The 26319-nt window shown below is 46.1% G+C and overlaps 1 protein-coding gene and 1 pseudogene across 1 annotated transcript in view; both read left to right on the top strand.

Annotated features, from left to right (window-relative positions):
• Window positions 1-26319, top strand: part of SPOCK1 (SPARC (osteonectin), cwcv and kazal like domains proteoglycan 1) — a 514360-nt gene that overhangs the window by 334503 nt on the left and 153538 nt on the right. Inside the window, exon 3 of the mRNA XM_047085004.1 lies at window positions 23039-23153. Coding sequence (XP_046940960.1) covers window positions 23039-23153 — 115 coding nt within the window. The remainder of the gene's footprint in view (window positions 1-23038; window positions 23154-26319) is intronic.
• On the top strand, window positions 13273-14725 carry LOC124511003 (elongation factor 2-like; annotated as a pseudogene).

Raw genomic sequence — 26319 nt, 5'->3', positions numbered from 1 at the left:
AGGAAGAAAGTCCCATGGGTAGGCTCCTGGTGGCCATGCTTTCTTTCTGAGACCAGAACCCTTACTTCAGGCCCTAGATGATGGGGTCCAGGTGGACACCTGATTCCAGCTGGATCAGATTCTGGACTAAGAATTTGGTCTTAGGACTGAGAGGCATGCCAGTGTTTTCATGCACCTGTTAATCTGAGAGGTGGTGCCACCATCTTTCCCCCTGGGAAGCCTGGAGATGCCCCCAAAAGGTGGTGGTTTGCTCTCCTGAATGAGACCCTGGGTATACTGGTCACCAACACCCTGTGGACCAGGTTATCACATGGCCCCCCTGTGAAGGATGAGGTTTGCTTAGGGGTCTTCTCATAGCCCAGCCTGTCCTCTCTCCATTGGCCCTCCTTTCTCCCAGCATCCCCAGGACTCCTGCCCTTTTGTGGCACAGCCAACATCCCTTGCCCACTGACTTTCCCAGGGGTGTTCTGTGTAAATCTCACTACCCACACTCCAGAGGTATGGGCAATATTGTTCATGACCCCAAGGGACAGCTTTCTCTGGGCTGCGATGTTGAGGAGGTTCTGTTGACCCCAGTCACTCTGAGTGATGGCTCAGTGTATTAACTGGCTTAACTGATGTGTGGCTGCATTTCAACCGACAGGGACCATTCACTGCCTTCGAAGTGTGGTTTCTAACCTCAGACCCCTGTGACATTCTCTCAATGGCATGAATTTGCCTCAGAGTTCTCTGGCACTAGAGTCGGACCCACGCATCAAGGGAAGGATATCCATCTATGGCTTGCAGAGGCTTCGGGAGCTGGAGTGTAAACGCGGGTTGGAAGTGGGGCTAAGGGAGCACCGGGGAGCTAGGCAGCAGCAGACACAGTCTAGTAGTGCCCCCTGTCCTCTCTGCCCTGGGACCTCTCCTTCAGGATGCAGTTGCAGGAAGGGTGGTGGGATTGAATACACAAGGGCAGGAAGGGGAAGAGTCACCGACACCCATCACCCATGTCTTTTTAGTGGGAGTTTGGCAATCTGGACCACTGTCCCACCTAGCCTGTGCACAATGGGGAGACAGAATGAGTACAGGGAAATGGGGTGCTGCTACAAGGGGACTGAAGGATTCAAGGTGAAAATCCACTCTGGGTCCTTCAGATCACAAAAATGTGCGTAAGAATTTGGATGCAGGTTTTAGACCCTCTGAAGGTTGTCCACAGACCCCTGGTTAACATTCCTTTTCATCCAAAGGAATTTGTTCATTCACATCACTAGTGCCCAGGGAATGGGGTTTCTGTGGGCTGGGATATGTCGAAAGGATGTTAGTTGCAGACCAAGTGATTAGCAGGAACCTGTACACATCGGGAAGGTATGTAGGAGGTGTCCTCCCCTGCCCTTGGGCATGACTCAGGAGGGTGAAAGCCTAGGCTGGTGAAAACATTAGTGGGGAGGAGGTCCCTTTGCTACTGTTCCACCTGCTCCTATCCCACAGTCACCTCTGGGCTCTGGCCACAGTAAGACTGATGTTCAGTACAGTCAAGACTCTTAAGAAAAAAAAAAGCAGAGTAAAGCCTGTTAAGAGGGGAAAATTCTCCAGGGCAGAGGATTGCTAAATTAATTATGCAGATGTGAAAATTCAAAGGAAGAATAATTAGACAGCCTGTTAAAGCTTAAAAAAAAAAAGTTATGTTGTTTGCCAAACACTGAAATACTGTGGACTGGTAACTGCTTTTAAACTCAAGTAAACGAACCCTTCTGGAACATTCTACCCCACTTGTTTGGGGAGTCTTGGCTAAGTGAATGAAGTATCAAATGTGAACGGTGTAGTTCCTTATTTTGTGAAGAAAAGATAAATTCTTATGAGCTGTGGGTGGAATGAACACCAGTGCCTTCAGGGCCAGGCAGGCCCTGAATGTAGGAGAGAAGAAAAAAGAGAAAGAGGAAAGCAAAATAGAGCGTAAAGGGGGCACAGGCGATGCTGGGGTAAAGGAGGCAGCCATGCGGGAATGAAAGCCCAAGTGTGGCCACATCTTCCAATTAAAAATAATCCACAAATGTATACTGGATTTTTATATGATGTGCTCTCACTTGTTACTGCTAGCGCCTTACTCAAAACTGTAACAGCCCTGTATGGGCTGGCGAAAGCACACTTGTGGGTGTTCGGGTGATCTTGACTATTAAATGAGCGTGATGGAAACACCTGCCTCGTGGGGTTGCTTATGGATTCCATGAGATCAGAGTGGCAGATACCTGATGGCTCTCACGGGCCTGTCACTGACACAAGCATGGGGACTGGCCTATCTTATTTAGCACCTGAAATGATGCGTGCCACAGAGTAGGACTCAGTGAGGGCTTTGATCAATAAATAGGGGAATTACTGGATGTTCAAAGGAAGAGAGTTTAGTCTATGGTAGTTTAATTTCTTTTCTTTTTTTTTTAAGTAGGCTCCACACCCTCCGTGGAGCGCAAGTCAGGATTTGAACTCATGACCCTGAGATCAAGACCTGAGCTGACATCAGGAATTGGACAGTCAACTGGCTGAGCCACCCAGGAGCCCCTTCTACTGATTTCTTTTATTACTGTTATTACTTAAGTATAATTGGCATACAGTGTTATATTAGTTTTGAGGGCATAGTACAGTGATTTGACAATTCTATACATTACTCAGTGCTCACCATGACAAGTATAGTCACTATCTGTCACCATACAGTGTCATTGCAGTATTATTGACTGTATTCCCTATGCTGTACTTTCATCTCTGCGACTTATTTATTTTCATCTCCATGACCTATTGATTTCCATTTTGAAATCCAAAGGGGAGGAGGTTGGTTGCTAAGGAGATGTGTTCCCATAAGGAATTGTCCCCTAGGAGAGAACTCTCTCAGCTCTTGGTGAGGAAGGGATGGGCCGAGAGGTAGTTATGACCCTGGAAGCGTGCAGTAACAGGCGCCCTCTGAGCAAGGCAGACCATGGCCAGCTCGTCACTTCAATTTTGTAGCAACACCTGCCTATAGTTGTGCTACAGCCCCTCCCCATGTCTCAGGATGCAGAGCACTTGTCCTGCCCTGTGAATATAACCCTCAGGTCCCCTTCTTTCTCCCTGTTTGGATTCCTACGGCACCTCTGAAGCTTTGTCATATTCTGTCTGTTCAGGCCATTGCCTGAAACAAGAGTGAACTTCGTCGGAAATGTTGTCAACTGGCAACTTAGAAATGGGTTAAAAATTGGCCGCTTCATCAGTCTTTGTTCACCATCCTGAGTCTGGTCATGGCTTCCAATGAGGCGGAGTTTTCTTGAGGGAGGGAGACGCCCCACGGGTCTGCCTTTGTGCCTGTGGCTTTGAATCGGCATCTAGGGCCACTTGCCCTTGTTGATTGGACAGGCCAACAAAGAGACCAGACAGGGTTTCTGTTGGTCAGAGAAAGGAACACATCAGGGAGATTTGTTGCCCGTTTAAAAAACGATTGGGCATGAAATGGATACTGTTTGGATTACACAGAAACACAGCCCCTCATTAGCTGTTTCAGAATCACAAAAGGCTTGATGGCTGCTCTAGTCCCAGCCAGTGGGGTGATGTGGGGTCAACAATCTCTGTTACACATTTGCATAGGGTGGGGTATTGGCAGAAAAAGGAACCTCCTGTATTCCATTTTTTTTTCTTCTCCTTGCACCCTGTTGTGTACATTTATAAGATACCAGGTATCAGGTTTCAGCTCTACCTCCCTCACTGGGGTGGGGGTGGAGTGGAGCATACTGGGGGGTGGCCACGGAGGCTGCATACAGCAGACTCCCTGGAGGGGCTACAGTAGAGGGCAGGGCCGACCTGGCAATAGATGTGGCTCCCTGGAGTCTCCTGGGAAGTAGACATGGGAAGCAAGATGGTTTCCAGGCTGTATTTTGGTATAAGGATGACCTGGGACAGAAATCTGGAGAAGAAAACAAAAGTTCAGTTTGGACTGGTGGATATGAAAGGAATGTTTAAGGAAAATCATGGGGGAAAGAGTTGAAACTAACATTGATTGAGGACTTGCCAGTGTCAGTGTTCAGCATTGGACATATTGCCTCATTCACACTTGCCAACCATCGTGTAAGAGGGATGCCACTACTCTCCTTTATGGCTCAGAGAGGCTGCATAACTTGCCTGAGGTCACACAGCACCCAAGGAGCTAAGCTCCGATGAGCAACTGGAACTGGCTGTGGTGCAAAATTCATGTTCATTTAACCTTATCATATAATTCACATACGCATACTGGGGATTTGCCTATGTGAGCAAAAGATGGTATCCAGTAAGTCTGAGATGTCGGTTCTCTCTGGCCTATTCATCTTTAGTTTTGGCAGCTGGAGCAATGACTTGTCAAGACCCCTGTGTTGAAGCAGAGTGCTGGGCCTGTTCTGGCAAGGCCGTGGTCACAAGGGTGAGTCCAGGTCCAGAGCGAGGCCAACAGGTGATTGCCGGTGGAACTCATTTAAACCTTAACCTGTCTCAGACATCTCTGTGCTCACTGCTCTGAGGATGCATGGCTGAGGCTTGGCTTTCTAAAGTTAAGTCCTGGTTCTGTCCGACTGGTGTGTTCTTAGAAAAGTCATGTGATCTCTCGGGACCCGTGTCTTTAACATTCCAGGATCTTCTCCTGCCTTGGAGCCTTTGCAGTCCCTTTTCTGCATTATTCCTCACCTGATCTTCTAAAGTCTGGCTCCTTCTTGTCAGACCATGGCTTAATGTCACCTCCTCTGAGAGGTCTTCCCTGACTACCTAATCCAATGTGGCCTTCAGGAGCTTGCTACTGCTCACTCTTTTAAAATATTTGCTTAGCTCTTATTACTACCTATTGTTTGTTCCTCACATCCCTTCTTTCATTTCCTCTTGCCTTTCCTTCCCTTCCTCTTCCCCTATCCATTGCCCTTGTCCTTCCCTTCCCTTCCCTTCCCTTCCCTTCCCTTCCTTTCCCTTCCTTTCCCTTCCCTTCCCTTGTTATACTTGTACTAGAATGTCAGTTCCTTAAGGGCAAGGACTTGGGTCTTACCCATCTCTGAATGCCCAGAGCTTATAATAGTACTTGGCATGTAAATGTAGTTTCATGAAAGTTTGCTGAACTGATGGGTTAAAGTCTTCCCTATGTTAAATATGAACATGTTGGTCTGAAGGCAGATGCTCCAGGGACTCTTTGAGCTATGAGTCTTTGTGACCTAGAAATTCCAGCTTACAAGATTCATCCAGATATTCTTTTCAAAGACAGTTTATTCAGCATTAACTAAGCATGTCCCTTATAGCAGACACATGCCAGAGAACTTGGGGTTCAGAAATGATGAGCCTAGGGTGGCTGGGTGACTCAAGTGTTGAAACGTCCAACTCTTGATTTCTGCTCAGGTCATGGTCTCACAGTTCAAAGGATCGAGCCCCACATTGGGCTCTGTGTGCTTGGGATTCTCTCTCTCTCTTTTACTTTCTCTTTCCATCCTCCATTCTCTATCTCTCTCCCTCTTCCTCTTCCTCTCCCTCCCTCCCTCTCTCTCTCCCCCACCAAACAAATAAATAAACATTAAAAAAAAAAAAAAGAGGGGCGCCTGGGTGGCGCAGTCGGTTAAGCGTCCGACTTCAGCCAGGTCACGATCTCGCGGTCTGTGAGTTCGAGCCCCGCGTCAGGCTCTGGGCTGATGGCTCAGAGCCTGGAGCCTGTTTCCGATTCTGTGTCTCCCTCTCTCTCTGCCCCTCGCCCGTTCATGCTCTGTCTCTCTCTGTCCCAAAAATAAATAAAAACGTTGAAAAAATTTAAAAAAAAAAAAAAAAAAAGAAATGGTGAGCTGGACTTTGTTCCTAGCCTCACGGAGCAAGATAGTTACTCTGTTACTGAGCCCTGTGATATTCCAGATGCTGCTTAGGTGAGGGGGCATGCAGTAGTGAGGATAGCCACTCTCTGTGGTCTCCTGAAGCTTCTACTTGATTACAACATACTTAGAGTCATCACTCATGTTTGTCACATACTAGTTGCCTGATCTTTGGCTAGTTTAATTTTTCCCCTTTATTTGTCAAGTGGAGATAATATTGGTGTCATGAGACACCTGTAAGAATTGAATGGTTCTCTGTATTGGACACTGCAGTCTAGACTCTAGAGGCTTGAAAGCAAGCAAAGAGTTGGAAAATTTGAATTGTCCAGTGTAGCTGAAGGCATGGTAAACCTTGGAGGATAAGGAGAATACAGTCTGAGAATATGAGCCAAATTCTAGAAGGGAGGTTTGAGGCCATATTTCACCTATAAGTAAAATCATACAGTGTTTGTCGTTCTCTGAATTATTTCACATAGTGTAATACTGTCTGGGTCTATCCATGTTGACGCCAATGGCAAGATTTAATTCCTTTTTATGGCTGAGTAATATTCCACTGTGTGTGTGTGTGTGTGTGTGTGTGTGTGTGTGTGTGTACACTGTGTGTGTGCGCGTGCGCATGTGTGTGTACACACACTGTCTCTTCTTTATCCTTTAATCCATATGTCACTACTCAAGTTGTTTCCAAATTTTGGCTATTAGAAATACTGCAGTTAACATAGGGTTACTTATATCTTTTAAAATTATTGTTTTTATTTTCTTTGGATAATTACCCAGAATTAGAAATGCTGGATCATGTAGTAATTCCATTTTGAATTTTTTGAGGAACCTCCATACTGTTTTTCATAGTGGCTGCACCAGTTTACATTCCCACTGACAGTACATGAGGGTTTCCTTTTCTCCACAGCCTTGCCAACACTTAGTTTTCATTTGTTTTGATACTATCTATTATGACAGGTATAAGCTCATAACTCATTGTGGTTTTGATTTGCATTTCTCTGAGCCTCCTTTCATGTGCCTCTTGGCCATCTGTATGTCGTCTTCAGAAAAATGTCTGTGCAGGTCCTCTGCCTATTTTTTTAATTGAGTTGACTGAGAGCTAAAATCTTTTTTAGGGGCGCCCGGGTGGCTCAGTCAGCTAAGCATCTGACTCTTGATTTGAGCTCAGGTCATGATCTCATGGTTCATGAGATGGAGCTCCATGGCTTGGGATCCTCTCTGCCCCTCCCTCCTCAAAATAAATAAACATTAAAATAAATAAATAAAATAAATACATAAAATTCTTTTTTAAAAAATATAAAGTTTAGAATCCATAAATTTAACAAAAATGAGAACATCATTTTCACTTCTTAGTGTAAGAAGCATTGCAGCCATTACAGTATCCAAAGGTGATTATCTCCCTGCTCTGTTTTACCTGCTGGGTACTCAGTATTTATTGCTAAAGAGTGAAAAGGAGAGATTTTGTTCCTTGTGTTTATTCCATGTTTGTCTTAGGAAACCTCATGGGTGCTTTCTCATTATTTATTGTTGCATTTGTCTTCCATGTGCAGTTAAGACCTGATTTATATTTTATATTAGCACTACAGGCTTTATTTTAGAGTAATGGAAGGGAGGTGATCAGCCATTGAGGGGCACATTGGTGAAGAGACACGCAGGAAAGAGAGCCATTGTGGGCAAGGTTGGGACTGTCAATTGATTACCTGATGGATGCACATGGAAAAGTATTTTAGCAATGATTGAATAAGGTGGGACCCCCCCAAAAAAAACAAAGCAACAAGAGTAAACAAGACTTAAATGATACAGATTTACTGAATCCTTCAGTGGGAGATGCAACTGCTCTTCTCTCAGTTTGAAGTGCTTTCTAATAGCTTAGATGGTGCCCAAAGAAATCCCTGATCCCATCAGCACTAACTTTGTCATGACTGCTTCAATGTTATCAGTTAAGGAATAGAATTTAATAGCCTTGGGAACCATCCCAAGGACTCAGAAATGAGTCTGCCCTAATTGCAGAAAGAAAGGACTTGGAAATACATAGTCTCCACTTACCCATTTATAAATCTGGAGCCAAGTGTTTCTAAAAAATTAACAGTGGGAGGAATGAAAGTAATAAAAGCTTTAATTTTGATAGTCATACCTAGGGAGCCACAAATACTTTGTAACTCATTTGTAAATCTCACCCAGTGGTTAGCACATTAAAGGTCTCAAAAAAGCTTTGGATTATGCAGGGTCACTTCTCTGAAAAGCCCTGGGGCCTCTCACCAGTGGGACTGAGCTCCCTGGGAACAGATGGCATGGGAAGTCTGTTCCAGGGGGTGTGGGATGCAGTTTTGAATAACTAGCTTCAACGGGTCCCACAAGAATGAGCGATTTGCTTATGCAAGTTCTTTATATGGACTTTTACTGCTATTGATTTTCCATCTTGGATATCAGTACCCTGGAGAGCTCTCCACTTCATTCTTAAGACCCTTTAAACTTGGTAAACACTTTCAACACTTCTGAAACTTTTCTATCAAAGAGCCTCTAAGGGCAAGCTACAACATACATCTTTCTTGAGGTTCAGGGGACAGAACCTACTGCCAGCACATACATCTTTGGAGTCTCTTTATACAAATGTATATGAATTTTGTATTCTGTTCTGTAGTAGACCAGTGATGGCCTTAATATTTTAACAGTTTTAAATTACTTACCACCTCATAAAATAGATGCTGCAGGGAGATTAACTGTAGATTTGCATTCTCCTTGGCTCATTATAGTCTGAGATGGAAAACCTAGGTTAGATTTGTAAAACAGGAAAAAGAGATTTGGTAGATACATGTGGTGTGGGACTATTTTGCCTTCTTCCACTGATTTCTGGACTTGTCAAGGGAGGTGGCAGTGAATGAGCACCATGATACATCACCAGAGCTCTGGACTTAAGTTATGCTTCTGAGGATGCCACATTATGGAAGTAACCACTTCATCTGAGGCTCGTAGAGGTCATTTGAACAAATTGTCTCCAATTTGGGGCAGGGTTTCCCTGCAGACTTTATTTTTCTGTTTTCAGTTAACATCTTTCCCTGCGAAGCTTTATAAGACAGGGTGGAAGCAGTCAAATGGACAGCCTCTGGCTAAGGATCAGAAGGCACTAACCTTGTACATGAAGCCTGCCTTGCTGAACCCTGCCTGCCCATTTATACCTAGCACACCTCATGTTGACAACCTCCCTGACACAAACCATTGTCTGCTTGGATCAACAGTGTTTGTCAGATACTCCTTAATCATTATTTTTCTCCCCTAGCATTTTATCAATGGTGCCTGAATGTAGGCCTTAGGATATTAAGACTCATAGTCTATGACTCTGTAATAGAGACTTTTCAAAGCCCACAGTACCTTCTCTCAAAACAAACAAAACAAAATAAAGACTATGACTATGACTGTGTAAGTTTATTGACAAGGCTTTGTTGTTTGTTCTTAGTGCACATAATTTAGAGGGGAAAAAAGGTTTTTATTCTTCATTCCCAGACTTTATAATCTCCAAGATGAGACAAGGCAGAACACAGCTCTACTAGAGATATATGAACTCCTTAGTTGTTGTATGGTGGTTTCAGCAGTGGTGTAGATCTGGTTAATCAGTGAAAGCTTTCTGGATAAAGTAGACCCTGAGCTTTATGTTCAAAGAGAAATGTTAAAGTTGCTTCTTGTACAAATGAGTCTAACATTTGAAATGGAAAGGGATGAATAGCACTGCAGCTCTGAGATCTTTTTTTTAATTTGATTTGATTTGATTTACTTTGCATCATGGTAAGTATACTCTTTAATTCACATCACTCATTTTACCTTGCCCTTTCCCCCTCCCTTCTGTTAACTATCAGTTTGTTCTCTAGAGCTAAGAGAATGTTTCTTCGTTTGCCTCTCTCTCTTTTTTATTTTGCTCATTTGTTTTGTTTCTTAAATTCCACATGTGAGTGAGATCATATGGTATTTGTCTTTCTCTGACTGACTTATTTCACTTAGCATTATACTCTCTAGCTTTATCCACGTTGTTGCAAATGGCAAGATTTCATTCTTTTTTATGGATGAATAATATTCCTGTGTGTGTGTATATATACATCTTTATCCATTCACCTATAAAATTAATAGAATTTAATTTTAATAGAATTTTAATAGGACACTTGGGCTGCTTCCATAGTTTGCATTTCATAAGTAATGCTACTATAAACTAGGAAAGCAGGTATCCCTTTGAATTAGTGTTTTTGTATTTTGGGGGTAAATACCTAGTAGTATGTTCACTGGGTCATAGAGTAGTTCTATTTTTAATTTTTTAAGGAAACTTCATACTGTCTTCCACAATGACTGAACCAGTTTGCCTTCCCAGCAATAGTGCAAGAGGGTTCTTTTTTCTCACATCCTCACCAACACTTATTGTTTCTTGTGTTTTTCATTTTATCCATTCTCATGGCTGTAAGATGATACCTCATTGTGGTTTTGATTTGCATTTGCCTGATGATGAGTTATTTTGAGCGTCTTTTCATATGTCTGTTGGCCATTTGGATGTCTTTTTTGGAGAAATGTCTATTCATGTCTTCTGCCCATGTTTTAACTGTTCTGGTATCTTGAATCTCTAAAATGTCTAGGGTTCCTTGCCTTTTGCATATATCCACTTTCTGTATTTGAAGAGCAAGCTAAAAGTGTGGTGAAGATGATTACTGAGCACACCCTATGTGCCAGGCTCTGTGCTGGGCAACTTTCATGCGTTGTGTCTTCAGTTACTCACAATATCCAAGTGAAGTAGATCTCTTTGTCTGCATTTGAATCCTGAAGAGTGAGTGACCCATCTGGACCACAAAGGCAGGAAGTGGCACAATTGTGCCTCTTGTACACCTTCACCTCTCTGATCCAAACCTATGGGTTCTCTTCTTCTAGACACACTGGTTTAATTATTTATTGGAAATTAATGGAGTTTCTGTATTTCCCCATTTTTACATGGTCAACTACTAGGACTGCTGAATAGTGACAGAGTCGTGCTCATCAGCACAAAGGAGTTCATTCTTTATGAAAAGCTACATGTTTTACAGGAATTTTAATTGTATTAAAGTGACGTACAGGTATAAAACATAGACTTGCTGAGCTATACCCCTCTTTTAACTCTGCCTTTTTCATGGAGGTGTTTGATTTTTATTGTGCTTTTTGTGTCCTCTTATTTTCCTAGGTTATAGAACTGGTCTTATGTATCTTCAGTAATTCTGTTGCCTTTGTTCATAAGTGTCTTAGGAATAATTCCTGCCAATTACCATGAAGTAGAACTCGAGTACCTTTACTGTTATAACACTTTAATGAATTCTGGCCATTTTGACGGATGGGAAGGTTAAGACTTCTCTTTGGATGGTCTCTTGTCCCCCTATTGAGAACAAAGGCCATTGTCAGGTCCTACTGTTTGTGTTGCTCCATCTGATCCCACGTTGCCACCAGACCTCATGCACCTCCTGGTCAGTGATGTGGACCATAGATAGGCTTCACAGAATCCCTGAGAGAAGAAACCACAAGCCTCACTGGGTCCATGTTGTTTTTTAAGTCAGAGAGAAAGTTAAGTTGACTGGGCATGAGCATCACCTTGAAAAGAAACTTTGACCTTCATATTCATTATAAAAGTAATATGCGCTTACTCAAATGTCCAACAATCTGGCTTTGACTTCTGAATAGTACAATATTTTCTTCACAATATTAATTTCTTCTTGTGGATCCTTTGGGCGACATGATTCTTGGGGGCGGTGGACAGGGATGTTCAACATGCTGCTTCTTGGCACTGTATTTGTCACCTTTCTCCTCATCGTAAGCTGCTCATGAGTGGCCTGGTGGCTCTGAGCATCAGCTTTGGTGTGAGAGTACTCTAGATTGAAGTCCAGATTTACCAACTCTGTGACCACAGACAAGTTAGTTACTTACCATCTCTGTGTCAGTTTCCTCATTGGTTAACTAGAATAATAGTACATTATTCTATATATAGTTGGTAAGTGTCATTGTCACCACTGTCAGCTCCTCAACTGGATGATGCATTATGTAATAAAATGCCCCCTCTTTCCTTTTCTTTCCACTTAGTTAATACTACCCCCCTCCCTTTTATTCTCCTCTCTCCCTATCCCACTTTTACAAGGAAATCAGTTTCTTGGCAGAAACGTGGAGTGAGGGTCCCTTTGTTTACCATCCCAGAACAACTGGGAAACTGAGGTAGGTATGGGATGATAGCTTTGAGAAAGCGGGATTACCTGGCCTGGTTAATATACTTTTGTGGCTTGTGATTTTATGGAGCATATTTCCACTGCTGCTGTAGACTTACCTTAATACATTCTTTTTTAATGGTCAGGACTTGTAAATTAGACAAGTAGGACTTAGCAGTGGTTGCTCATAATGTCTTGTTTTGTCCATGAGCTGAAAGGCAAAGCTCTTTCCAGTCACTGCTGTGTAGTTCCAACCAGGTCCAGGGTGTTCTCTTACAACTCAGAAGCGAATTCCAATTCTCTTAGGGCTGGACACTTGCTCTTGCTCTGGACAATAGTCATGACTTCATTGTTTCCCCTGCTGCAGGCAAGATTCTCTAAGAAGCAAGAGAAGGTTACTTTTTGCAGGTGAGGTTTCTAGACCAGTGTATACAGGCATCAGGTGTGGTGTTGGCCTGATGGCATAGGGTGTCTGAATTCATTCACAGGTCTTTGCAGGGATAGTCCCAGGAGGGAGAGGATAGTAGAGAAATGGAAGGTTCTGGTGTGTAAGTGGGTGGAGGCTAGGACTTTGTGGGCAGAAGGACTTCTCAAGGTCAGCAGGATAGCAAAGGGAAAGGTCCTTCCTTGAGAAGCAGACCTAGTTTGAGTACTAGTTTTGCCGTTTATTAGTTGTCTGGTGTTTGGAAGTTACTTTGCCATTGCAAATATTTTAACTTGCTTCCTTACTTAATTTGTTATAAATATCTACCTGTGTTAGTACACACTGATCTACTTCCTCTTTTATAACAGCTGGACAAGATTTCATGAATGGATGTCTTGTAATTAAGGTAACAGTTTCCTTATAGATGGTGTTATGGACTGAATGTTTTATATGTTGAACTCTTTTTTTTTTTTTTTCAACGTTTATTTATTTTTGGGACAGAGAGAGACAGAGCATGAACGGGGGAGGGGCAGAGAGAGAGGGAGACACAGAATCGGAAACAGGCTCCAGGCTCTGAGCCATCAGCCCAGAGCCTGACGCGGGGCTCGAACTCACGGACCGCGAGATCGTGACCTGGCTGAAGTCGGACGCTTAACCGACTGCGCCACCCAGGCGCCCCTATATGTTGAACTCTTAACTCTCAGTGTCCTGTATTGGAGATTGGGCATCTAAGAGGTAACCAAGGTTAAATGAGGTCCTCAGGGTAGGGCCCTATTCCTGTAAGATAGTATATAAGAAGAGACATCTCATGGTGTGTGTGTGTGTGTGTGTGTGTATGTGTGTGTGTAAAAGTATGTATATATGGTCTCCGTATGACGATTCAGCCATGGGCATTAAAAGCTGTGACCCCAAAGGCCCACTTATGATGTACATTTCCAAGATGGTGCCAACCTCTGACAAAGGTTGGTTCTACGCCTTCGGCCGCGTATTCTCGGGGCTGGTGTCTACTGGTCTCAAGGTCAGGATCATGGGGCCCAACTACACACCTGGGAAGAAGGAGGACCTGTACCTGAAGCCCATACAGAGAACAATCCTAAAGATGGGCCATTATGTGGAGCCCGTTGAAGATGTGCCTTGTGGGAACATTGTGGGCCTGGTGGGCATGGACCAGTTCCTGGTGAAGAATGGCACGATCACCACCTTCGAGCATGCCCACAACATACGGGTGATGAAGTTCAGTGTTAGCCCCATTGTCCGGATTGCTGTGGAGGCCAAGAATCCAGCCAACCTTTCCAAGCTAGTGGAGGGCCTGAATGCCTGGCCAAGTGGGACCCCACAGTGCAGGGCATCATTGAAGAGTCAAGGGAGCACATCATCACAGGGGCTGGCGAGCTGTACCTGGAGATCTGTTTGAAGGACCTGGAGGAGGACCACGCGTGCATTCCCATCAAGAAATCCAACCCCGTGGTGTCCTACCGGGAGACAGTCAGTGAGGAGTCGAGTGTGCTCTGCTTGTCCAAGTCCCAAAATAGGCACAACCAGCTGTACGTGAAGGTGCAGCCCTTCCCTGATGGCCTGGCCAAGGACATCGACAAGGGCAAAGTGTCCGTCTGCCAAGAACTCAAGCAGCAGGTCCGCTATCTGGCCGAGAAGTATGAGTAGGATGTGGCAGAAGCCCACAAGATCTGATGCTTTGGGCCTGATGCCAGCCCCAATGTCCTCACCGACATCACCAAGGGTGTGCAGTGCCTCAATGAGATCAAGGACAGTATGGTAGCTGGCTTCCACTGGGCCACCAAAGAGGAAGCCCTGTGCAAGGAAAACACGTGGGGTGTATGCTTTGATATCCCTGATGTGACCTTGCATGCGAATGCCATCCACCGCGGCGGTGGCCAGATCATCCCCACTGGCTGGCGCTGTCTCTGTGCCAGTGTGCTGACCACTCAGTCCTGTCTCATGGAGGCTGTCTACCTTGTGGATATTCAGTGTCCAGAACAAGTGGCTAGTGGCATCTATGGTGTCCTGAACAGGAAGCATGGTCACGTCTTTGAGGAGTCCCAGCCGGCACCCCCGTGTTTGTCGTGGAGGCCTACCTGCCTGTGAACGAGTCCTTCAGCTTCACTGCTGACCTGAGGTCCAATCCTGGTGGCCAGGCCTTCTCCCAGTGCATCTTTGACCACTGGCAGACACTGCCTGGGGATATCTTCAACAACACCAGCCACCCCAGCCAGGTGATGGCCGAAACACACAAGCGCAAGGGCCTGAAGGAAGGAATCCCAGCCCTGGACAACTTCCTGGACAAATAGTAGGCTGCCCTCCCTGCAGTCCACTACCCTGGGTGGGATTCAGCACAGCCCTTGCCCTCGGCTGACAATCGACCACAGCAAGCCCTCGCATTCTCCATGACACCTCAAGACTGTCCCCAGTGACGCTCCACCTGATGGGTTCTGGGGCCCACTCTGTGCCATCACTCAACGTGAACACTTGCTGCCATTTCTTTCGATGTTTATTTCAAGATATCAGAAGCAACAGAAATGCCCTAGCAACAGGGACTTATTTAGCCGGTGGGGGTGGGGGAGGCGGGATGGGACACTCAACAGTTTTGTTTTTTTTTTTTTTTTTCCATTTCAGAAACTCAAATGTCAAAAAAAAAAAAAAGGCATTAAGAGGTTTATTTGGGTTAATAGTCTGTGGTGGATTTTCCCCCAGAAAGGGGGAAGGAACGAGCAGGTAGACCTTTCTCTTTGGGAAGAAGCTAAAACGCAGGAAACTTTGTGCAGCATCACCGTGAACACCCCCAGCTGTATTAGTGCCATTGGAATAATAAGTTTGATATGGTGGTGAAAAAAAAATCAGGGTGCTCCCCACCTGCAGGCAGGAGGCAACACCCTATCTGCTACCATCAGTCCCTTCCAGAGCCCAGTGCCCCGCCCTGCCCTGTCCAGCCCAGCCGTACCCTGCTCTGCCCCATGTGGGGATGCTTTGCTCAGGGATGAGCCGGCAGGGCTGCCCCAGCCTCCCTGGTAAGCAGAGACTCTGGAAACATCTGGGGACCTGTTTTCTGGCTGTGTGATCCCAGGGGTACCCATGGGCCTCTTGGGTGTCTGAGCAGAAGGGCATGGGAGGGAGGGCCACACCCCTGCAGTCCTGCTCTGCTGGTTTAGTGGGCAGCTGCCTACCCCACCCCACCCCGCACCGAGGGCTCTAGAGTCAGCAGATTAAGCATTTTATGAATTGTATTTTAAATACATGTTTTAGGGGTGCCTGGGTGGCTGAGTAGGTTGAGCGTCCGACTTCGGCTCAGGTCATGATCTTGCAGTCTGTGAGTTTCAACCCTGCGTCAGGCTCTGTGCTGACAGCTCAGAGCCTGGAGCCTGTTTCAGATTCTGTGTCTCCCTCTCTCTCTGCCCCTCCCCCGCACATGCTCTGTGTCTCTCTCTCTGTCAAAAATAAATGAACATTAAAAAAAATTTTAAATACATGTTTTAAACTTGAAAAAAAATCTTGCCATTTGCAACAACACGGATGGAACTAGAGTGTATTATGCTAAGTGAAATAAGTCAGTCAGAGAAAGACAAATATATGATTTTACTCATATTTGGAATTTAAGAAATAAAACAGATGAACATACGGGAAGGGAAGCAAAAATAAGATAAAAAACAGGAAGACAAACCATAAGAGACTCTTGAATACAGAGAACAAAAGTGAGGGCCCCTGGGGGGTTGTTGGGTGGATGGATGGACCAAATGGGTGATGGGCATTAAGGAAGGCACTTGAGATGAACACTGCGTGTTGGATGTAAGTGATGAATCACTAAATTCTTTTCCTGAAATCATTATTACACTATATGTTAACTAATGTGGATTTAAGTAAAAAAGTAAATAAAATCTTTTTTAAAAAAGGTATGCAGAATAAAAAGAGACATCACAGGGCTCACTGGCTTGCTGTGTATATACACTGAGAAAAAGCCTTCTCACATAGTGAGAAGGTGGCCATCTACAAGCCAGCAAGAGAGCTCTCACAAGAAATTGGCCATGGTGGCAACGTGATCTCAGATTTCCATCCTCCAGAACTGTGAGAAATAACAGTCTGTTGTCCAAGTCGCCCACTGTCTAGTATTTTGTTTCGGTAGCCCAAGCCGGGTAGAGTAGATGGACATTCAACTTGTTGATAATTTCCTCTTCCTGTAGACTATCGAGATGTACATTTTTTTTTTAATTTTTTTTTCAACGTTTATTTATTTTTGGGACAGAGAGAGACAGAGCATGAACGGGGGAGGGGCAGAGAGAGAGGGAGACACAGAATCGGAAACAGGCTCCAGGCTCCGAGCCATCAGCCCAGAGCCTGACGCGGGGCTCGAACTCACGGACCGCGAGATCGTGACCTGGCTGAAGTCGGATGCTTAACCGACTGCGCCATCCAGGCGCCCCGAGATGTACATTTTTTGCCTTATATGTTAACTTGCTGGCTTGTAGGATGTTTCTTTTTTCTTTTCTTTCCTTTTAATATTAAAGTTTTCATATATACCCAAAAGTTGAGGGAATGATAAAATAAACTCCTCTATACCCATCTACCTGTATTTAACAGTTGTTAGCATTTAGGGACATGGCTGAATAATTGCCCATTACCAGTTTATACAACTTAGCCTCCATCATACACACACACACACACACACACACACACACACACACACACACAGTGTAAGAGAGAGGGTGCTTTTAGTTATAACACAGAAAGAAAAGAGTTCTTAGGTCCTCTGTTTGACGGGAAAAGAAAATGTCTCTTCTCAGGACGGGTTCCCTAGGTAAGATGCACCTTTTTATCGTCTGTTCCTCTGTCCTTATCTGTCTGTGTCCCCATCCACTCCCGTCCCCTCCCCACCTTCCTAGGGCATACATGTTCAGCTGTCTGTGTCATTCAACTGCCTGTCTTATTCAGACACATGGCCATTGGGCCCCTTTGTTCAGCCTCCCATGAACACATCCAGTACCTCGATTGGAAAGCTGAAAATGGTGACAGAGGTTTTCCAAACTGTCATTCTTCTCTGTTTCCAGCAGAATTCTGTGGGCAGCATCTTCTGTTTTGTATTCTGTGCGGCTCTGTCGTCAGCTAGTAAACAAGCCCCTCCAGAGGTTGGGAGAGGGGGGGAGCAAGATGCATGCCCAGGTTACCATGGGGACAGACAAGCTGTAATAAATGTTTGGGATCTTAGCTTGACGAGGTTTTAGCAGTTTGGAGTAATTTCTTTGTCATTCATCCATTAAGTCACTGCTAATGAATCACTGGGAGTGTCTGCTCTTCAGATGAACCTCAGTTGAGCATGATTCAGGCAGAGAGCAGTCTTCAAAACAACAAGAAGACAGAAAACATTCATTAATTTGTCAACTTTTTGTAGGTTGAGCGGCCTCTTGTCTGTGGACGTTCCCTGGAGTCACCAGAGTGGACCACAAGTTCACATGACTGTTGTAGATGATGTCTTTGCTTGTCAGACTCACTGGGTAGGCTTCTTGCCTCCCAGAATCCTGCATGGCTCAGTGTCCCCAGAGGTTCTGCAAAGGGGGAAAGGGGAGCTCTAAGAGCCAACCACAGAGACCTCCACCCTGATATCCCTCTTCTTTGGAGGGTGAGAGTGTGCAGCTTGTCTGTTCTTATCAAAGTGCCACCTACCCTGAAAAAGGTATATAAAGGGTTCTCTCTCCCTATAGCTTCTCCACTAACTTCAGCATGGGAGGATGTGCCAAAGGTCACCAGGTTCTGCCATGTTTGCCAACACTGTAGGATTTGGAGACCATGATCCCCTAAAGGCCCTTCATGGTGCTGCCGCTACTCTGTCCCCTTTTCCCACGTACCACCCCTGCTCCAACCTGCAGTGGCCCCAACAAATGCTTTAGTTCCCCCCAAACTTGCCTTGATTCCTCTGGGAAGAGAGCTGCTTCCGAGCTGGAATGTTTTCTTCACCCTATTACCTGCCTTAAACCCATTTTCCATAGATACCTGTCTGTCAAGGAGCTCTCCCTACCCCCTGAAAGCCTGGGCAAGGTACTCACATCTCCCCTAACACACTGAACTTGCCCTTCTGTTGTCTGTCATCCTTATGGAGCTGTGAGCCCCTGGAGGGTAGGAATGTCTTCACGTTCACTCTGGAGATGCCGGCCTCTAGCCTGGACAGAACAGAAGCTCTACAGGTGTTAAGGGAATAAACCCAAGTGTGTGTCAGCCCCCTAGGCGCCTCTCAGGGACTCTGGGGCCAATCCACAAAATGGAACATTCCCTCATCTCAGCATCTCTGAGGGGGTAGCCCGTTCTGCTCTCACAGGAATTACAACCCTTTGCCAGTGAGCTTATGGGATATGCCCGCCGACGGCAAAAAGGCTTGATTCTGGATTTTAAAATCAATGTAGCTAATTAAAAAGTAACTCAAACCGGAAAACAAGTTTAGAAACAATTAAGATAATTAAAATATCACTACCTTAATTGAGACCAAGAAGTGAGCTTAAAAAATAAAATTAATGAAAAAAAAATTACACGAAGCCTATAATTAACTTGCTTTGGAAGTCAGTGTTTTTCAGCTTAACAAATCTCTCTTTAAATTAATGTGTTCCTGTTCTTTTTCTCTTTGAAAATGGTTTTTGTAAAAATTGGTCAACGAATTACTTGGACATGTGTCTTCTGCCACTTGACACTTGATTGGTGTTGGGAAATGGGCAGAGAGAGGGAATTAACCTCCCGTGGGCACCTGCTCTGTGCCAGGTGTGCTGTCCTGGAGAAGTCCTGCGGGTGCCCTGAGAGAAGCAGTGGAGGGCACGCAGGGCTCTGCCATCCTGTGGGGATCGCTGCATCCTGTCACTCAGCCTGTGCTTGGAGAGAGAGAGAGAGACTCAGAGCACAGGCTCCAGAAATCATTAGCCCTTGACAAGGAAGCTTCTGGGCTTGCTCCCAGTTATCACGAACACTCAGCTCTCTCCCTGCCTCCTCACCTGCACTCTTTCTCTGCACCTTATTAAAGGGCCTCTCAAATGCTGCTTATTATTCTGATCTGTTATCGTTCCCTTTAGAAAGTGGAGCCACACAGCCCTGTCCAATGCGGGTGTCAGCTTCTTTCCAGAGTATTGCTGTGAGCCTTGGGGCTGCTTAGAAAAGCTCGTTTGGGAGACGGCGTTTAAAGGGAAATGACACACTCCTTGTACCACCCTCATCCCCTTTCCATCTCAGTGTGGCTGTTTTTCGGAAACAAAATGCCCCTTGGTGATTAAATGAATGCTGGCAGCTTGATTTATTACTGTTTTGTTGTTCTATGAAGTTCATTTACTCAAAATAATCCGCATCCATGTCTGAAGTATTCAGACCCTGGTAATTAATGTTTAGTAGACTTGATTTCTGTATGCAAATTGTTAGGTATGTATATGGAGTTAAGTGACTCATTTTCGTTTATTAGTATTTTTTCATTGGATTTCTTTGTAAAGAAATGCTGGCTTCAAGAATTGGAGGGGGGGGCGATCCGTAGTAGTTAGCCTAATGGTAGTGTCACGCATGGAAAGGCTACAGAAAGAAGACCGACCGGGACACTGGTCTGTTGACTTAGCTGGAGGGTTGCCGCATTCAGAGGGAGAGCGCAGAGGGCACGGTTCCCCAGAGCTGGGCACCTCCCCTTCTCGGGAAGCCCTGGGGCTGTGTGAGGTCCATGGGGGCAGTCCTGCATGGCCCGACCTGGGAAGCACCAGATGCTCTCACTGCCCCCTTCCTTTGAGCCCTTGTCTTTCTTAATGCCCCAAGAACTCCCAAGAACATGGTGCCTGTGGGCTCCATACTTGGTGTGAGGTGGACCCCACAGTCAGCCCTTCAGAGGAGATCCTAGGTGATTGTTTTGCTGCTGGCCTATGAATGCGAAGGGTTTGCATTCTGGAGTCGATGGGCCAAGTGTCAGATACCGTCCGCACCTCTCATCAGTGACTCCCCTTTAAGACCTTCATTTGTAAAACGGGCACATTAACAGCAGCCACCTCCTTGGGTGGTTTTGAGAATTAAATATGATAATCCAGTTATAGGGCTTAGTTCATTGCATGTCTGAAACAGTGGGTGTTAGGTCTTGTTCTTGTTTTTATGAAGACTTACGACTCATTCTGGGGACCAAATGCACAAAAAATTAGCAAACACCTATGACGTACTTAACATACACTAAGTTGGCTTTAAGGACTCACAAATATTAGCTCCTTTAACCCTCAAGATAACCAAACCAAGAGCAGGTGGTATAACCCTCACCATATAGAGGAGGCAGGTGAGGTATGAGTAAGCCGTATTCACCCTCCAAAACACCGGGTCTGGAGTCTGCTCTTGCAAACTATGCTCGGCTGACTTACTTCCTTCAAGATTGTACTGCCTGTCGACGGACATTGGTGTTTGTGCAGTTGGCTGCAAAAACAAAAAGAACCTCAAATTTGGCCACGAAGCTGGTCATGGAGTACTTCAGATTTGGATACCCACCCTCCTAGGGCAGCCTGTTAGTTTCCATCTCTGCGATACACTCCCATGAAAATCCCAAGGGCTCTGTAGCACTTAGCACCTATCAGGGAAGCACCTAGGCTGGCACCTTGGCTGGGGCTGCCTGTGGTCCGGTCCCCAAGTTCCTTGAGATCCCTGATGTCTTCCCTCATCCCGTGGTGGCTGGGCGTGTGAGAAGGAGCAGTGGAGGATTGCCACGGTCCGTCATTAGCAGTCATCTGGTAATCGTTCTTCAGGTTGGCTGCATTTTGCATGAGCCTGGGGAGGCAAGTCACAGTTGGCTGGACAGCCACCCTGGGGTTGGGAGTGGGAGACACTGCACGAGGGAAGAGCCAGTGGTCTGAGGCCATACCAGCCTCCTGGCTTCTCGTGTGGACATCCCCAGGACTGGGAGCCTTCCACCTGGGACCAGAAACTCCTGTTGTGAGTTTCTGGAAGGCCTTGGCTTGAAGGACTCCGGAAGCGGACACAAGCCTTGCTGCCATTGCTTCCCAGATGCAGCCCTCAGCTGAAGAGTTCAAAGTGAATGCCCTGTCGCTGGGGCTCGAATCAGCCTCTTTTATTCTTCCTGCACCTCGTTTCCCTCTGCTAAGCTTCAGGCAGACGGGTGATCCCTTGGGGCGTAGGCTCTGTCAGATGACTCCCCTGGGTCCAGGACCTGGGTCTTGTTGCTGACCTGACTGGCCTAAAAATGCACCCTGCCTTGTTTTTATAGCGGCTGGTGCTGCTGCAGCGGACGGAGCCGCCCTGAACTGTTCAAGCAGCAGAAATGCCTCCGGATGTTGTGTGTTCAGGTCCCTTGAGAAACTCCCAGCTGCTGTCTGAGGAAAATGGTGTGGAGGTTCTGGGCCTGGGGGGGCTGAGAGGAACCGCAACTTCTCTAAGGGCAGGGGTCTCGTGGTGGCCGGGGGACCCAGCAGCTGTGGGCACGATGGCGTTTCTCATGGCAGTTTTGCTGTCCCTGCTCAGGATGCCAATTTGTTTAACCAAATGTTTGCGTGGGGAGGACACGGGGAGGCCTCGCCTCCGCGGGCTGCGGAGAAAGTTATGAAGGATTTACTGCCTAATAGGCCTAGGCCTGGAGCTGGGAGACGGCACAATTGCTTTTGCTTTGCGGAGAATTCCCTGCGGCCTCTTCACTGCCGTAATGAGCGTGCGCACCTCGGTGTGCGGGGCGCTGATTAGCCCGGGGCCTGCCGCTCAGCCTGTTCTGGAAAACGGTGCAGTTTTGGAACCGCTGTTTTGGGAGACCCTTTCTGGAGTGCCTTGGTCGACTCCACATCCCTTCTCCGCACACCGCCCCCCGCCCCCCCACCATCATTACCACCCACAGGCCACACTTACTGATCGGATCAAGTGCCCTGTGATGGTCCACCCATGGCAGTCTAGACTGCCTTTTGTAACTTCGCTTTCCCAAACTCTGCCCATCCTTCTGGATCCAGTTCACATATTAATGCCTCATTAATCCTTGCCCCAGAAATTGATCTCTGTTTTTCTCTGGAGCTCCGTTATCATTTTATATGCCCGTCATGGCCCTTCTCTCATTCTGCCTCGCACAATAAATATTTATGTATAAGCTTTCTCCCTTCCTTATTATGTTGGAACTTTGCGTGGTGCAAAATGGTTTTGGGCCTCCTGAAGCTCTTCCCAAAATTTAACATGGGCTTATTGATGCACACAGTCCGTGTCGATTGAACTGGAGCCAAAAAAACTCTGTCCTCAAGGACTTTCTACGTGGTAGGAAATAAGTAAAGGTAGGCACGGATGAAGTCATAAAAAGCAATTGCAGACAGATAACCAAAGAGGGAAAAGGAGCTCTTGGTCCTTGGAGTATGTAAGATTCTAAAGGATTTTAAAAGTAATTCCTGCCCGACATGGAGATGCTGAAACTCCCCAAAGCACAAAGGAATCACTGTCCTGATGCTGAAGCAGAACATGTGCAGTAGACACAGAATTCCCCTCGGTTTGGGTATTCATTGCAATTCCCATCAGCCTAAGAAAACCGCCCAGAGTGCAAACACGTGGTCTGTTTATTTCCCATTTGTTTATTTGAGTAGAAAGAGAAACTAAATTTCCTTAGAAGTCCTCACCCCCCCCCTTCTTGCTCTTTTTTGCCTCAGCCCTGGACCCATCGAAAGACCCCTGCCTGAAGGTGAAGTGCAGCCCTCACAAAGTGTGTGTGACCCAGGACTACCAGACTGCCCTGTGTGTCAGCCGCAAGCACCTTCTCCCCAGGTAAGGCCGGGGGCCGGGAAGCGCACTCCGACTGACAGATCTGGGGGTACCCAATTTCAGAGTGGGGGACACTGGGGGGGGGAAGGAGAGCAGGTGTTTCTATCGCCATTTTGTATGGTATTTGGTGCCTCCAGTCATCCTAGGGTATGCATCTCAATTCTCCAACACAGATTTGCAAAAAATTTTAATACCGGCATTTATTTTAAATCAACTTTAACTCTGAGCCCTCATCTGAGCAGATGCACGGAAAATCCCTTCTTTGTCATTATGGGGGCCATTCCTCCTTCAGGAATGACCCCAGAGATCCCGGAAGCTTAGAGCTAAGAAAACAAGTTCTGAGTCATTAGTCTGTTGCTTGTCACTGACATTGTCAGTGTTATAATCCTTTGAGGTTCCTCGGAGTCTGATGGTTGTCTGCTTTCATGCCCAGATATATGGGCCGTGGGCATCTTCGCCAGTCGGGGTGCCCTGGTTTGGGGTTCTTCCTCCTCAGCACCACCACACCACCGTTTCTCCTGAGAACATGCCTTGCTGTTTTCTCAGGGTATAGTACTTGATCACCTTCTTCCCCAGCACGGAGGGAGGTCTCCCCACTCTTCTTTAAGATCTTTAAAGCTTTGCCTTTTTACCCTCAACCTCTCCCAGCTTTCTCCATCCAGTGGGAGAAAGCTTTTATAGAGGACAGAAAGAGCCTTTGAATTTGTCTTCTTGGTGGGCCTTCAGTCCTACAAAAATACTCGGAGCAAGAACCAACATGTGCCCATGCATGAACGTATGTGCGTGTGTACACACACACACACACACACACACACACACATGCACCGTGTTCTTTAACAGTGGGGTTGGGTTGGTGGGGATGGGAGAAAGGCATTTGCAGGGCCTGTTCTCCCTTCTTTCTGTACTGCTGTGCAATGGAGAGGTAGGTGTTCAGTCCATGGGCACTGGAGTCACCACACCTGTTTTGGACTTGGCAACATGCTCTGCCATCCACCTGCGCTGGGCCATGACCTCAAGCAAAGGATGCAGCCTTTCTGGGACTCGATTCCCACTGAAGTGCATCTCCTGTGGCTTCTGCTCATTAGCTTCGTTTCAACCATGGGACCATGCCGGATGGGTCCTTTCCCTTCCTGCAGTTCTTGAAGTCTGAGCAGTGCTGGTCCCATTGGCTGCTCCTTTTGCAAAGTGTTTTAATTTCCCTCCATTCCCTAAGTGGTTTCCTCCTAAACTGCCTGGGAAGCTCCATCACGGTCCAGCAGAGAAACTCCCTGGAGCAGAGCCCTCAACCTCCCTGCCTCTGCAAACCTGGTCCCTACAGCTACAGATCCAGCCTGGTGGTCACCTAAAAACAGTAACCCTTTGTCTCCATAAGACTGAGACGCAAGATATAATGTGTTTTACTCTTTGCTCCAGACTGGAGTATTCTCCCTGGAAGTAAAGATAGATCTCACTCCCAAACCCTAGCATACGCCATGCATTGTGCTCAGCACCACATCCTTGAATTCTTCCTGCCCTTTTGCCAAGTTGGGATTTATTTTTGTCTCCACTCTAAAAACGAGGGGAGTGAGACAGAGCAGCATTAGTAATTGGCTTATACATCCAGGAAGTGGCAGCCATGTTTCAAACCCTGGACCGTCCGGCTCCAAAACTCCTGTTTTCTGTTACTACCGTGTATCAGCCTCTCCCTTCATCCTGTCCTTGTCTCTCCATTCATTCACTGTCATTTAACAGAAAGATACCGAGCACCTACAATGTGCCAGGCTTGTGTTACACACTGAAGCTACATACTTTCCTACCCTCAAAGAAAATTAAGTTCACTGTGGAGTGGGATGTAAAAAAAAAAAAAAAAAAAATTGTTGTTGTCACTAGAAGTTTTCCAGGCAGACATAGTCTGAGAAAACTATCCTAGAGTTTCCTGCTGCACATGATTTCTTCCTTCTCTAAAGGTTGTAAGAGGGGGCCTCTTTTGCTGCAAATAGCTAAATACCCTTTTTGAGATAGTGCTCTAGATTTTAACCATCTGGTTGTATGTGTGTGTATATGGATGTGCAACATGGATAGACCATTGCCTGTTTCCTCCTGGAATATAGCCCCTCTGAAAGTGCCGGACAGGAGCTTGTCAGCATTAAGCTCAAATCTGTGCAAGATGGAGGCTGCAACCATATTGGTATTCAGGCCTATCCAGGTGTAGGTTGTGTGTGTCTGGGCATGCCTTGTTTCTTTGTTGGGAGCACCACCACTTGTTTGCTTGTGTGGAAAGCATAATCCTCATCTCCCTCATATTCTGGTGGCCACAGGATTACAATGACTAAGCGCATGGATTTTGGAATGAGACCAACCAGGGTTCCTTTCCCAGGCTGGCTACTGCCTTGCTCTGTGACCTTGGCATGTACTTTACCTTTCAGAATTTGTGCTTCATCGTCTGTAAAATGGATTTAATGAAAATACTTACCCATTCCTCTTTCCTGTTTATTGGGGTGCATCCTCTCATGATTGTTTTTTTATTAATGTTCATTTATTTATTTTGTGAGATAGAGAGTGCGCGTGCATGCAGGAAGGGCAGAGAAGGGGAGAGAGAGAGAATACCAAGCAGGCCCTGCACTGTCAGTGCCCAAGAGCCCAATGCGGGGCTCAAACTCACGGACCAAACCTTGATATCATGACCTGAGCAGAAATCAATACTCGGACCCTTAACCCTTTGACTGACTGAGCCACCCAGGTGCCGCCCACCAGTGACTCTTAAAGAGACCTTATGGGTAGCAATTGTTGCTAATCCTTGCAGGGGCTCTTTTGTGCGTGTCCTTGTGTGAGAGTTCAGTGACACACACTTGTGTAAGGCATATAGTCTAGTGTCACATAATGATGGCTGGTCTGCCACTTGCTAAAACAATTATGATGATGGTTATTACGTCATTCGTTTTGGAAGGTCAGCCAGGAAACCCCACAGTTTCATGTTTCTAAGAAGAAGGTAGCCCCCACCAGGTGCCTGGCTCCTTCCTCTGGTGACTCTGCCTGCTTGTCCTTCCTTCTCGGGGAAGCCGTGAGGTTTAGCATGAGCATTACAGTGTCATTTCTGCCGCCCTCTTTGTGATTCACAGCAGGTAAGGGCTAAGAAGATGGCTGCATTCCTGATGATAGGGACCTTTTGTTCACTGGAAAAACAGCCCAA

Source organism: Lynx rufus, unplaced genomic scaffold, assembly GCF_022079265.1.
Source record: "Lynx rufus isolate CCGP_SWC_20201006 ecotype Redwood Valley unplaced genomic scaffold, mLynRuf1.p SCAF_1, whole genome shotgun sequence".
Taxonomy (NCBI): domain Eukaryota; kingdom Metazoa; phylum Chordata; class Mammalia; order Carnivora; family Felidae; genus Lynx; species Lynx rufus.
This window is presented reverse-complemented; position numbering and strand designations above follow the sequence as displayed.